At 51.2% G+C, this 13,111-nt stretch overlaps 2 protein-coding genes across 2 annotated transcripts; one reads left to right on the top strand and one right to left on the bottom strand.

Annotated features, from left to right (window-relative positions):
- Positions 1–980: 980 nt before the first annotated feature.
- On the bottom strand, positions 981–9,375 carry SPSK_06843 (uncharacterized protein; the record flags this gene model as incomplete). The annotated part of the gene is made up of 6 exons (XM_016733517.1): positions 981–3,234; positions 3,311–3,362; positions 3,433–4,241; positions 4,314–4,423; positions 4,510–8,462; positions 8,535–9,375. 6 exons carry the CDS (start codon positions 9,373–9,375, stop codon positions 981–983), a joined length of 8,019 nt encoding a protein of 2,672 aa, XP_016591382.1.
- A 2,445-nt stretch (positions 9,376–11,820) lies between these two features.
- On the top strand, positions 11,821–12,819 carry SPSK_07764 (ribonuclease P/MRP protein subunit POP3; the record flags this gene model as incomplete). The annotated part of the gene is made up of 3 exons (XM_016734420.1): positions 11,821–11,873; positions 11,942–11,992; positions 12,069–12,819. 3 exons carry the CDS (start codon positions 11,821–11,823, stop codon positions 12,817–12,819), a joined length of 855 nt encoding a protein of 284 aa, XP_016591383.1.
- Positions 12,820–13,111: the final 292 nt, after the last annotated feature.

Here is a 13,111-nt window from a genome sequence, read left to right on the forward strand (position 1 = left end):
GAATTTGCAGTTCGCCTATTTTAGAAACAAAGCATCCGAGCACGTGTGACAGGGCCAAAATACGGCCAGGTATGTTGTCTGGGTGTTATTTCTATAATTGTGGCATTACTATCATGCCATGCAGGAAAAGATGTTTTCGCCCCTAAACGCCGCCGCTTGTCGTCAATGGTGATCGTTGAACGCGTTTCGCAATAGGCACGAAAAGGGCAGAAATAAACACAAGAGCAAAACAGACTTCTCCTGACAGAAATCAGCATCAAAGTGAGTGAAAAGTACACCCTCCAACCAAGAAGTAACACTAAGGGAAAAAGAACAATAAGCAAGAAACCGGGTCCAATATGCTGGAGGTCGTAACCGCCCCGTTGTGTGAAACATGCCTTCAGCTCCCGTACCGTCTGCCACCCTGCATGCGGTGAATAATGCCTCGGTCCAAACACCATAGAATGAGCCAGCCATGCTCTCCATAGCCCGTTTCCGTTGTCCAGTTCATTTGAAAGTCGCCAATGATCTCCGAGCAATGCAAAGAGAAACGAAAGTTGCTGGGCCAAAAAGAAGCGGAAATGCACCAAGATTTGGTTGATCAAAGTTCGTCGCCTACGCATTCTGCGAGATTAAAACCAAAAAGAATGTGACTTGAAAAAACTGGACAAAAAGTGTAGTGGTTGAAGAATGGTTGACATCGTATCAATGCGTATCGTACAAGAACGCCATGGTGGAGATTATGGTATGCTGTTGTCGGGCAATTCGCCAGCCGTCTGCATACTGGTGTCGCCCAGACTGTCTCCCGGCTCTGATGAGCAGCGTGAACTGTTCCAGTCTGGATCGTCAAAACCTCACTCGGTTAGTTTTCTATTTCAATACACCTTGTGACGCGTACTAGGGCACTGCGCAAGCATACCAGATCCGTCCTCTTCAATATCATCGACAATAAGCCCACTGAGCAAATCGGGTATCGCTGCAAGTTGTCAATATATGCGTTCTCAATCGGGATCGTACAAGGTGACGGAATACGCACTTGTGCTGAGGTTGAGGAATTGAGCAGATAGCTCGTCCTCGGGCTCGCCATCTGCCTGCGAGTAATATGGGACACATTCAGTCATTAGTCGTTGGACCGCACCGACGACCGTACCGCTGATTGGTGCATCGCGCTGGATGAAAGCGACCTGTATGTACTGGAACATCTCGACACCAAGCCGCTTCACCGCCAACACCAGCTCTGTGGCCCGTTCCTGGCCTCCTTCGTCCTCTTCAAATTGTGGGTTCGGCCCATACGAGAAGATGTTCTCTTGCAAGAACGCCTCGACATGACTAGTAACCGACATGTCAAAGTAACACAGCAGACCGGGGACCCATATGGGAATGTAACGTAGCCCGTCGATGATTGCCTTCACATCGACCTGGCCAGTTGCAGCCGTTCTGCCATGATAGAGACCACGCAATGTCTCAAAGAACATCCGACCCTCTCCATGCGCCACACCACGGCATTGCTCAGAGAGGTGCTTCATCATCCCACTCGCCAAGGGCTCTGATTTGGCATTTTGCAAAAATACAATTGTTGCCCGTAAGAACGGACTTTGTGGCGCGGCAGCAGCGTTGGACGAGACATTTGCTTTGAGCGTAGTGTAGACCTTAGCCTCCATGGCCGGATGAGTCGCCATCAGGTGAGCTATAATAGCATTTGTGGCCTGGGGGTTTTGATCAATGGCAATTAACTTGTCCACAAACACATTACCAAAGTCGCGGTTCCAGTCGCGACCCATGAGAAGGTACTCAGTGCGGGACATGGGAATGTCACCTTCCGCGTCACTAATAGCCAACGAAAACCGGTTCGTATTGTCGTTGACGTACATTTCGCTCTCGGTCCGGGGTTGCGGGCGGCTTGGGTACATTCCCACCAGCAGCGTGCCGAACAGGGCAATGACATTCTCGAACGATGGGGGTCGATTTCGTCTTTGCAGCATGATAACCATTCGTGAGAATTGCTGATCCAGAGGGAAGGCAGTGTCGGCGGATATGGTCAAGATGGTGCGTCGGAAGCCTTCGAGGTCTAGGAAAATTCCTACCTCCTCGCGGCCCATACTAGCAAATGCCAACATGAAGCCAAAGACCTCATTCCATGATCTTGATACAAGGTGAAAAGTCTCCCACAAAATTTGCATCATGTAGGCTGCACTGTGTATGATCGATGAGCTACGATGTAACTCGGTGCGTTTACCGAGTACACCAACGCCGCTCTGTTCGTCGTCGTCGGTATCCATTTCAGGCTCGTCCTCAAATGAAGTATAGCTAATGGGGAAAGCCGATTTGATGCTCTTAAGAGACCCAATAATCAGACGGCCCATTTCAAGTCGCACTTCGGGGTCCAAACTCCGCTGCACCATCTGCTTAAGAATTTCAGGCCGGGAATCGAAGTAGTCAAAGATGGCCAGCGAGCACAAGGCACACTTCTTGCCCATTGCAGAGACACCATTGAACAGTGTTTGGAAGTCGGGAGTGTCCTTAGTTCGAGATGCGACTTGGTCAAGGTGACTGAGAGCCATCTGGATGGCCAGGTTCTCCAGTCTATGGTTCGCCGAGCATTCGCCACCTGGCCTAGCAAACTGAACATGATTGAGCATCTTGCTAACAAATGGCAGGTGCTGAGGGTCGTACAACGCGTGCCGGCGCACAAGAGACGTGTTCTCGTTATGAATATGGTCAGAAAGTGCTGCTGGGATCTCGGCCTTGGACGGGCTGGACCTGCCCGACAGAGCCAACGCATCTTGCTCTCGCTTCAGCGAGGAAGACCGCTGGTAGAAGAGCATGTATGCGCTGTAAACTTTTTCCGACGGGATCCCATTGTTGGCATCAACGCTGTAAAGGCTTCCGGTCCGGTCCACCGTACCTCCGAAACACATCGACTCCATCAGAGAGTGGTCCCAAGTGCTGACTATATCGTCATTGAATTCCACCCAGCTCTCGTTTTCGTTGGAAGTAGGTCGCTCACGAATGTACGAGTAGTAATGTCCGGACTCTGCCGTGCCCGAATGGACTAGGACACCGACAAGTTCGAATACATCAGCCAGCTGCTCTTCATCGGGATTACTGAGATGGTCAATTGTATATGGGCGCATGTCAATCTCATGGGGGAACGAGAAGCGGTCGTTGATCTTGCTGCGCTGAAGCGTTCGTAGGTTGAAGTCGAAGCGCTTGAGGTGGAAGATGAGATGGTCTGGTATATCTTTCAGACATGCCCTAAATTCAGAAGTAAACAAGAATATTAGAAACTGGCTGTGGCCTAGGTGAAGAAGTCGAGAAAGCGCTGGCTCACCTTTTGATGGCGTCAACATGTCGATCACAACTCGAGCAATTGTACTTGTTGTCTGTTTCCTTTGTTAGCATGTTTGCAAAAGGATAAGACATCAATTCACAACGTCACGGTCGAGTACGTACCGCCTTCCATGATTTCACCTTCCACGTAGGCACGCAAGCTTTCCTGCAGGCTCGTCTTTCCTTTGATGTCGCACTGGATAGCTGAAAAAGGCTCAAGTCTCTCCGAGACATGCTCACACTCCTTAGAACGCACTTGCTGGACAATTTGGCCTCCAAAGAAGGACCGGAATGCCTTTTTGTCCTCCTCGGACAGGAGCTGTCCCTCCCACCGATCAAAGAGGAGATTGTAGAACTCGTCCACGTCCATTTGGTTGTGGATATCGATTGTGGTGTCATCGTATGTTTTGACACTGCCAACACACATTTGCGTATCCACAAACCGCCGGATGCTGTCCTGCAAGAAACCGAACAATATGCGAGTCTGGAAAAGTAGATTCTGCGTGTCACCTTCATCGCGCACCTCAACATTCATCATGAACTGCCGGAAAGGGACATTCATGAACAGTTGTGTGAACAAAGAGTTGAAGTAACACGTGTTGGATAGATTCCGCAAGCCAACGTAGCCGCAGGGGGCACGCAAGGCCCTTGATCGATCGAACAGTGACGGCAGCTCGTAATGGTAAGGTTCTTCATCCTCGGACTTCTCGCAAGGGACGAGTTGATCTAAATTCCGGATGATACTCGGCAGAAGGTTTGCATTGTCATCAATGAGATCAGAGATAATCTTCATCAAGAGTGCTCTCGTCTGTGAGCTGACAACAATGCGAGGATACGAGAGTTTAGAGGAGGCGGAAGATCCTTCTATGTTCGAGGCACTGCTACGCCACGGTGGGAACAGGTGCTTCCAGAAGAGTTTGTTCATGAAGCTTCTATACAAACGGCCAGCATTAGCGACAGTCGCCATTAAAAATGAACAGCAAGGCAAGGAATGAAAAACTTACGAAGGAACGGCGCCAACAATGTCAAGGTTCTGTGACGCACGGTAGATCGAATTGAACAGTCGAGACAACCCAAACATGGCATAATCGGCACACTCCGGCTGTGTGACATCCTTCACAAGAGACACAAATAGTTAGTCACCTCCTTCTTCCCCATGAGCTCTGGTGGATTTTGTCACGGCTCCGCGCTCATACATACCTCGGAGGTTGTGCAGGTCAGGATCAGATCGCCCATCGAACTCAACAAAGCCGGAATGTCTAGTGTTGATGAATTGGCCTCAAGTAAATCACCGAATAGCTGGTCAGCCAAGTTGAAGACTCCCTCGCACTTCGTCGGCTCAAGAACAGCCTTTGGCACAATTGCCAGAATCACTGGCCAGAAAAATTCTTGGAAATCAGACGCTCCCACGGTAACTAGGGCATTTTGAGATCGAATTCTGTTGCCGATTTGAACCACTGCAAGTTGTCGAATGTCCAGACGGTCATCCAACAAAAGAAGTTGCTCGGTCAGGAAGGGTGTGTTATCGTGGGTCCGGAATGCCTCCCAAAATTCGCGGCTCAGCGCACAGGCGTTCATGATGACTTTAAAAGCCAGTCTGACAACGCGCGTCGAGTTCTCTAGACGACTCTGAAACTCAGCTGACAATATTTCCATAAGACGACTCAAGAGCTTGGCGTCGAGGCTCTTGGACGCCGATTCGTTGAGCTGCGAGCTGCTTAACGCGAAATTGAGCATTTGCAGAAGCTTCGCTTTGAGCTCAACCTGCAGGCATGCATTTGCGGATATCTCTGTGACGCTCGGATCGCAAAGGGCAGATGTCACGAGGTTGGTGACTTGGGCGAGAGCAGACTGGTAAGGTAGCGCTGGCGTTGTTGGACTGGAAACTTCCGGCAATGTCGTGACTTGAGGCTCGTTGTTTTTTGGCGCGGAAGTATCTGCGGCGGACTCAGGCCCTTGAAGTTGGGCATCTGCCGAGTCTGGCGTCCTCATCTGAGTTTCCGTATCTTCTGACTCACACGAGCTAGAAACGACAGTCACGGCCTCAGATTCCGTTCGGTGACGAAGCACAAGATATTCGCGTAACGCGTGCAGTGTGTAGAGGGATTTGTATGGCTGTCCGATGTAGAAAACATCCTTGTAGGACACACCATCTTTGTCGAACCGATGCAAAAACTCTTCGTCTATGGTGAGCTCAACAAGAAATTCTTGAATCTCACTTGCAAGCTGCTCCTCCATGCTGAGGTAGCCCCATAGTTCGTGAAAGTGCTTCAGGATCTCGGACTCGACAGGCGAACCACCAGCATACGTCTCTTCCGTATCGTCTTCCGGGTCGACATCTCTCTTTACCAGAATGAGGCCGTTGTGGATGCGTAGTTCTTCGAGTGACCGGCAGATGTCGCCGCCCTTGGGTGCGAAAGCCTGCCCTCGATAGTACATACGGTAGTTGTCAAAGCCAGTGACTTCTTTCAGACTCGCTAGCAGGGATGCGGCTGTGTTTTGACGGCCAATGTTCAGAGGCTTAACCTCTGTCTGGCTGTCACCGTCAAACGACTGGTACTTGAGCTCTGCTGACTCGCCAGCGACACTGTTAAGGTTATCCGTGATGAATGGGCGCAGATCAGGAGTCGAAAACTGCGAGCTGGCGCGATAAAGGTGAAGGAATTCCTGCAAAACCTTGAGAGATCGGATAAACAAGAGCTCTTGCTCGTATATAAATGACGCCGATTCAGTAGGTCCCGCAAGATGGTTGTCGTCTTCAGATTTGGTCATGGCCTTTTCGGTTGTGGCATACTTCAGGTTCTTCGCCGCAGACGAGAGCTGCTCCAAGCACCGGCTCACCAGTGCTAAGTGGATCTTCCGAGACCTGTACAGCGGGAAGGCCCTAATGCACTGGCTGTCAATGTACACATCCTTGACGAGAAAGTGTGTGGCGCGGCGCTCAATCGTGTTAGGCGGTGCAGTCAGAACAATGCGCCACAGCTGCTCCAGAGTGATTCGATCGATACTCTTGTCTTCATCCACAATTGCCTTGCTTTGCTGACCCTTAGTTGAAGCGACGTCAAAGAGACTGCAGGCAATATCGTTCAATAAAGGAACGAGCCGTTCGCGAAGAAACTCGAGAAGCGACTCGCAGAAACAGTCAGGCGCAAGGCCGGGTAGAAATTCGGTGAGACATTGTGTCAAGAACGGGTTGTTCTCTTGCGGCCTACCACGCCGAAGACACATAATAAAGATGTTCCAGGAGGCATTGCGATCTTCTTTGCAGGCGGCCGCAGAACCAGCCATCATATCCCAAAGCCGGGCACTGAGCTCAGAGGTCAAGGTGTAGGGATGGTTGAGTACGACAGAATAAATGATGTCGCGACGAGGCGCATTTGCTGGCCCGCTGATCACCGCCGGAATAGCAAGTGTACGTCCTTTTGCAATAGCGTCTTCAAGCTCGTCCACAATCAACTTTGTCAGGTCATGTTCGGCTGTCAAGAACGCTAAATCGCGATTTCCATAATGCCCATTTATGATCGTGATAGCACTCAGGCTGCCCAACGTAGTTCTCGACTTCTGTGTGAGGTCCAGCAAGCATGTTTGGTACAGGCTCTGGCGCTGGTCGAGGTCAATCGGGACGCTGGCCAAGCACTCCCTGAGCTTGCCAATAGCGAAGCCCTGAACTTCGGGGTAAGCTACTGGGCCAGTCGCACTCGGGATGGACGATTCACGCAGCAGCTGTAGGCATACATCGAAGGGGATGATGCTATCCATAGACGCTTCAGACTCTTGTGGTGCTTTGCTGCATACGTGGCGGAGGAAGACTTCACAAAGCTCGCGCATGGATGGCGTAAATGACGCGATCGGCACCTCCAAAAATCCTCGGCAAAAGTAAACCGCAGCCTCGAATGAAAACAGATTGCCAATGCGACATGCGGTCCGAATTAAAGCTTCGGAGATTCGAGGGTTTTGCGTGTTTGTCACAGTCTGCCAAAAGAGATCGGTGTGGGCGTTGGTGTACGTTCGGGTCACTGCCAAGAAGCCGATAATATTGCCACTTTCCGCCGTGATCTCGGGGTGACACGTAGGGCCTAGCATGTATGCCACGACGCCGGTATTGGCGAGAACATCCGTCACATATCGCAAAACGTACTCGTCCTGCAGGTGTTCCTGAGCTTGGTCACCATATCGCCTCCAGCAACCGACCAACTCTTGACATAAATTAGTCACAGCCATGAGCCGAAGCTGCATCTGGCTGTTCTTGATTAGGCGGCAGAACATGGTGAAGCGCCACTTCATAGCAAATGCGTCTGGAATGCATTCGAGAGGCATTGGGTAGCGCTCTTCGATGCTGGTGGCAAGTCGCACAGCTTCCTGTTCGTCGACCTTGAGATTGATATAGACCAGGTCGCCAAGGGAAGCGATGCAATGACTAGCGTTGTCTTGGCTCACAGCAGTAATGTGATTCGTAATGGCGGTATCAAGAGCGGCAGAAGCAGTGTTAAAAACGGTTCGTCCCAGAGCGAGCACATCCTTCTCGGCCGCAAGGGCAAAGGGAGCATGGTCCGCACGTGCAACATTGCGATAAGCTTCGCGGGTGACACAAGCAGCTATCACACAAACCTGGGAGAAGTTCTCAATAATTTTGGGGTCGGTCGGCATAATGAGAACCTGCAACTCCAGCAGACGGTACAAGAGGCGAAGCGTGCCGCCCCGCTCGGTTTGATGGAAGGAGGAAAATTGCTCCAAAATAGCGGACGTGTCATCAGACTCAAAAGCCACTTCCATCCGGTCTTCGTCCTTAAGCGAAATGTCCCGTTTAGTCAGGCTAATCAGAGCCAGCAGATAGAAGGTAGATATATGCTCGCGTGATTGTAAATTCCCCGACGAACTGAGACGCTGTAGCAGATTGACCTCGAATTCAACAAAAAACGCGGCCAGTCGTGCAAAGGATACACAGAACGTGAAGACCTTCAATCTTGTCTCCAAGTCGGCAGTCCCAAAGCCAGGCGCACGCAGGTTGGGCGTGCCCCATATTAAGTCTGGGAGAGCCAACCACAGCGAACGATGAACCGTGTATGACTCGTAGACTCGTTCAAATGGAGACGTCTTGGCAAAGAGAAGGTATTGATCGATCCAAGTTTGCAGTTGATGCGATATCGATGGATCTGGAGGGGCCAGTTAGTATTCTATATGCGTCGAGAACCATGACTTGCCAAACAAAAACAACGATGACGTACCTTGCGTGAGCGGACCCATTAAGACCATCATTATATCAGCCGGTGCATCACCATTGGTAAGGTACGGAAAGTCGTCTGAGGGGTCCGGTATGGCGTCGAGTGGCACACCGGTCGTTTCCGAGAGCAGGGTGACATTCGGCGCCGACGGACCAAAGCCAGCGTCACCATCGTCAGAAACTATATCGACGATTTCTATTTGTGGGCTTGTAGTCCGAGAGCGGTCTGTGTCAGAAGGTTGCGTAGTTTCGTTGGCTAGAGGGAGAGTGGCGTTCATGGCATCGGCAGCAGGGGTAGCCCCGTCGGCTGCTTTCCGACCGTTTGGTGGTGCCATGCTGTTGTCGTTGGTGTGCTCGGCGCTTGGCCGGCCTGAGGGTGTCGGACTCGCTGGTGGAGACGAGGGTATTGTGTCAAGTGTCCGTGGGGCTGAATTCCGCAAACTAAGCGTCACACGGGGCGAAGGGCCGGTGGTTTGACGGGCCTCAGACTCAAACCCAGGGGGTGGTAATATGTCGCCCGGGTTCTGTATGGGAGTTCTCTCGGGAGTGCGGGGAGATGAGGGAGCCGGGCCAGAGTCCATGATCATTATAGAGTCGTCGGGTTCGGCCTCGACGGCAGGCGGGGAGGAGGAAAGGTGGATTGTGTCGACTATCGGGGTCTCGTGTGGAGATTGTGCGTCAGACTCGACGGATCGGCTTCGAGAATCGACGTTGAGGGAGGTTCGCCGTCGCTTTCGCGAGCTCTCGTCGCCGCCTTTGAAAGGATTAGGCCGGGCGCTGCTTGCTTCGGGAGAGCCAGCACCTTCGTTCGACTCGATCTCGGGGGATCTGGATTCGCGTTCCATCTGGCTCAAAAGACGAGATCACAGAGAGGAGCGCGTCTCTTGAGGTGCTTGAGCAGAACGGGTAAGGGCTCCGCAAGCTGACTTTTGCGAAAGTGGGCTGTGCTGGGGGTTGGTTTGCCTTCTCTGTCGTCATTCGAAGAACCGTTAGTACAATAAAACATTAAAAAAAAACGCCAAAAAAACAGCTGTATGAAAAATGGAAAGAGGTAGTTTCTCTGACGTTGCTTGATGAGGCCCTTGTCGACCCGCTTCGGTCCGCTCGTCTCTAAGCTGTGGAATGGGAAGCACTTTTCCTCCTTCGGTCAGCTTCTCGTCTTCACTTCACGCACTCTCGCTCTCAACACGAGTACATCCGCAGTGCAAGACGCGACATAGGTGCCAGGGTGCACCGTTCGGCAGGTGTGTATTGATTCCGGATATCAATTGTGGCGAAAAGCAGTGGTGATGGGGAATGAAAGAGACGCGAGGCTACTGCTTTCTGCTCGGCGGCAAGGCAGACTTGGGAGGCTAACGAAGAAGCGCTAGAAAGAGGGGATAAGAAAGCGGCGATAACGGTGAAGACGGGAAGATTGAGGATACACGAGAAAAAGAAACGGCTTCACGACTGCAATACAAGAATGTGTGAGGACGGGATGGAGGAAGGTTTGGTTCGGACGGAGAAGCAGGATTAGTACATGTGACGGTTGGATTCGGAGTTGAGTGGATGTCAAACAAAAAAAGTTGGTGAGTGGAAGGAAGAAGAGGTTGTCGAGGCTGCAGTGTTTAGAGACAGCTTAGTGCAAGCGTGACGCGAGATGGGCAAGAACGACGGAGCACTATCACCAGCAAGCAATAGGCAACACAGCAAGCAGGTGCAGGAAACGGGATGGTGGAAGGATGCGGGGCACACTTGCCTTTAACATGGTTTGTGAATATGTACTTCCTACCCTGACCACTTTGTCAAGGAAGACCAAGTACTTGCAGCTACAGGCTATGACGCGGATCCCTCTTATCAATAACAGGCTCGGATAGGGTCGGTGAGGGGGAGCTTTTAGCGCAAGATTAGATACCAAAAACGCCAAATTTGGGGCAAGGCAACAGTGGGAAAACAGGGTCGCACCTGGCAGGGAATACGACCATCGACAAGGTGCTTTGGGGTGGTCATGCCCGCTATGTCGGCAAACTATGCACGACGTACGAGACACTTCTGCGCGTGGGCTGGCTGGCGGGTCATCCAAATCCGGCGGCGCACATCATCGAGCAATGGAAGGGATGAAACGACAGGGGTGAGAGCCAATACAGGGCCGTACAAGTCTTCAAAATACACAAACAAATGTAGATTTGATGACATGGAATAGGACAAAAGAAATAAAGCGGTTCGGATGGAGAGCGAGGAAAGGAGAAGAGGACGCTTCGAGAGAGGCAGAGCACGGAGGTCTCTTCTGGGGCGCAATACACACCTTGAAAAATACATCTCGTCGCTGAGTCCCAATGATGTATATGGACGGTGACTCTGGTCTATTTACTAGCAGAGCTCTACGTCCAGCCTTGGAGGTCGGAACAATGACCGCTAGTGTTTTGGTGTTTCTTGCCGTGAATGTTGTAAAATGGGAGATGCAACAGAAAAATGAACGACAGAAAAGCCTGGGCGTTATTAGTCCGCCAGTTTAACAATAGAGCGAAAAACGGCCAGGAGATTGGAGAGGAAACCACAGACGAAAGAGGTGCGATAGATGTTAGGATGATATAAAGGCTGCCCGACAGGAAAAGAGCTGAGCGTCGTCACATGACATCACAATGGGAATGAGCTCTCGCTTGGGGAGCTGAAGCATAAGAAGTTTATGTATTACACATTATTCTATGTAACGATGGACAGGGTCCCCGCCCCGAGCTAAAAAAAAAAAAAAAAAAAAAAAAAAAAAAGAAAAAGGAAAAAAGAAAGAAAAAGAGGGAAGGTATACAACAAGTCTGAAAAGGGTAAAATTGGAAAGGGAAGGAACGACTATGTCCTCAGGTCGGTTTGGAAGTTCTCTCTGGGAAGATCGCCAAAAAAAACTTGACCCACAACTTTCCACCTGAAGGCAGCGTCTTGGCATGAACTTGGGGCAGGACCTGGTTCATCAAGCGCTAGTTGGATTTGCAAGATGCTCTCTTTTGCTGGTCCTCTTTTTCTTTCTAGAAGCCCCAGAGCGACACAACCATTGGCGCAGCCAAAACAAGCCAATGAACGGCGTGAAAAATGTTCAGAAATTGAAGGCCAAACAACGACTACGACCAATGATTGATTGATCTTACAAGCATTGCACATAACATCGGGTTTGAAAAGCAAAGCATCCTGAGTGTATCACGGCGAGAGAGACAACGTTTGCAAACAAGTATTTACCTTTTCCGAACCCAAGTCGCCGTGTACTTGCTGCTCAAAGCGTCAAATCGTCATTTAAATACACGAATCCAACCCATTTGGCCATGAGCCGTCGAAAGATCCCTGAGCTGGACACGCCCTTCTCCAGCGTTGAATGGTAGACAGCCCTTTCTCTGCTTCCTAGCTTGCGTGGACACTCTTCAATAATGCTTACCGTAAGCGTAGGCCCATGATATCCCAAGAAGATCAGGATACAATTCTCGAACTCCTTTGCTCGTACGTATTCGCCAGCTCACCCCACTGCCCGCTTCCATTCGGATTGGATTTGCTAACGACGGCTTTATTCATAAAGCCTTCTTGCACCGCTTGGCCAACACCGTCACGACCACGTTGAGCCGTCTCGGGGCAAACGCAGCCGGAGACGATCCCGGCAGCGCTCCAAAGAGAACGGCAGCGGCGGTAAGGCAGACGGAGGCGCCTTCTTGAAAGAGGAAGTAAGAGTAAAGACCGCGGGAAAACCAGAAACCAAGGATCCCAAGGACGACGTCCCGCCCTTTCCTGAGCTGGTACGATTTGTCGATGTCGGGCTGGTCAGCATTACGCGGGAGCTGGCCAAAATTGCCACACCAGGCGCCACTGTCCCGGTTACCAACGTCGATCCAAACGCAACACCGTCGATTCCATCGACATCTCCATCCTCATCCACACCGTCCTCCCCACCCAAATCCCCCACTCCATACACAGCTGTCTTTATTGTCCGATCCGGTCATCCGTCGGCATTCTACTCGCACTTCCCACAGATGGTGGCTGTGGCCTCGCAGCAGGGAGCGGCGTCGGTGCCGCCGTCTCCGCCAATCCGTCTAGTCGGATTCTCTCGCGCAGTCGAGGACCGCCTCAGTGCCAGTCTAGGTATTCCGCGGGTGTCCAGCATTGCCCTCCGAGCAGGGGCGCCACAGTCACAAGGTCTTCTCACCTTTTTAGAGGAGACAGTCCCAGCTGTCGATGTTCGCTGGTTGAAAGAAGCACAGGCCGGACAATACCGCGAGACACAGATTCGGATGACCGAAGTCAGCGTCGGTCCCAAGCGGAAGAAGAAGGTATAGAGTTCTCAATCGTACGGGAGTAGGAGGATCATGGAGTCGAGCAGCGTTAGGCAGTCTTGTAACTGTTGCTTTCTTTCGTCAGCCATGCGCAAAATAACAGCGTTTTGCTTTTTGTGTTTCCAAATCCATTTGAGAGGTTCTTCCCAACGACCTTTTCTCCTTTCTAGGATCTGTTTCACTTTTAAAAGGCGCCCATTGCCCATTTTCTCTGTGGCCAAACGTGAGAAACAACTGGCACCAACATTCGCGCCCGATTTCGAAGGTTCAAGGAGTGCCTTGTGGTCTTTTTGAC

The sequence above is a fragment of the Sporothrix schenckii genome (genome assembly GCF_000961545.1).
Source record: "Sporothrix schenckii 1099-18 chromosome Unknown Cont41, whole genome shotgun sequence".
NCBI classification, from domain to species: domain Eukaryota; kingdom Fungi; phylum Ascomycota; class Sordariomycetes; order Ophiostomatales; family Ophiostomataceae; genus Sporothrix; species Sporothrix schenckii.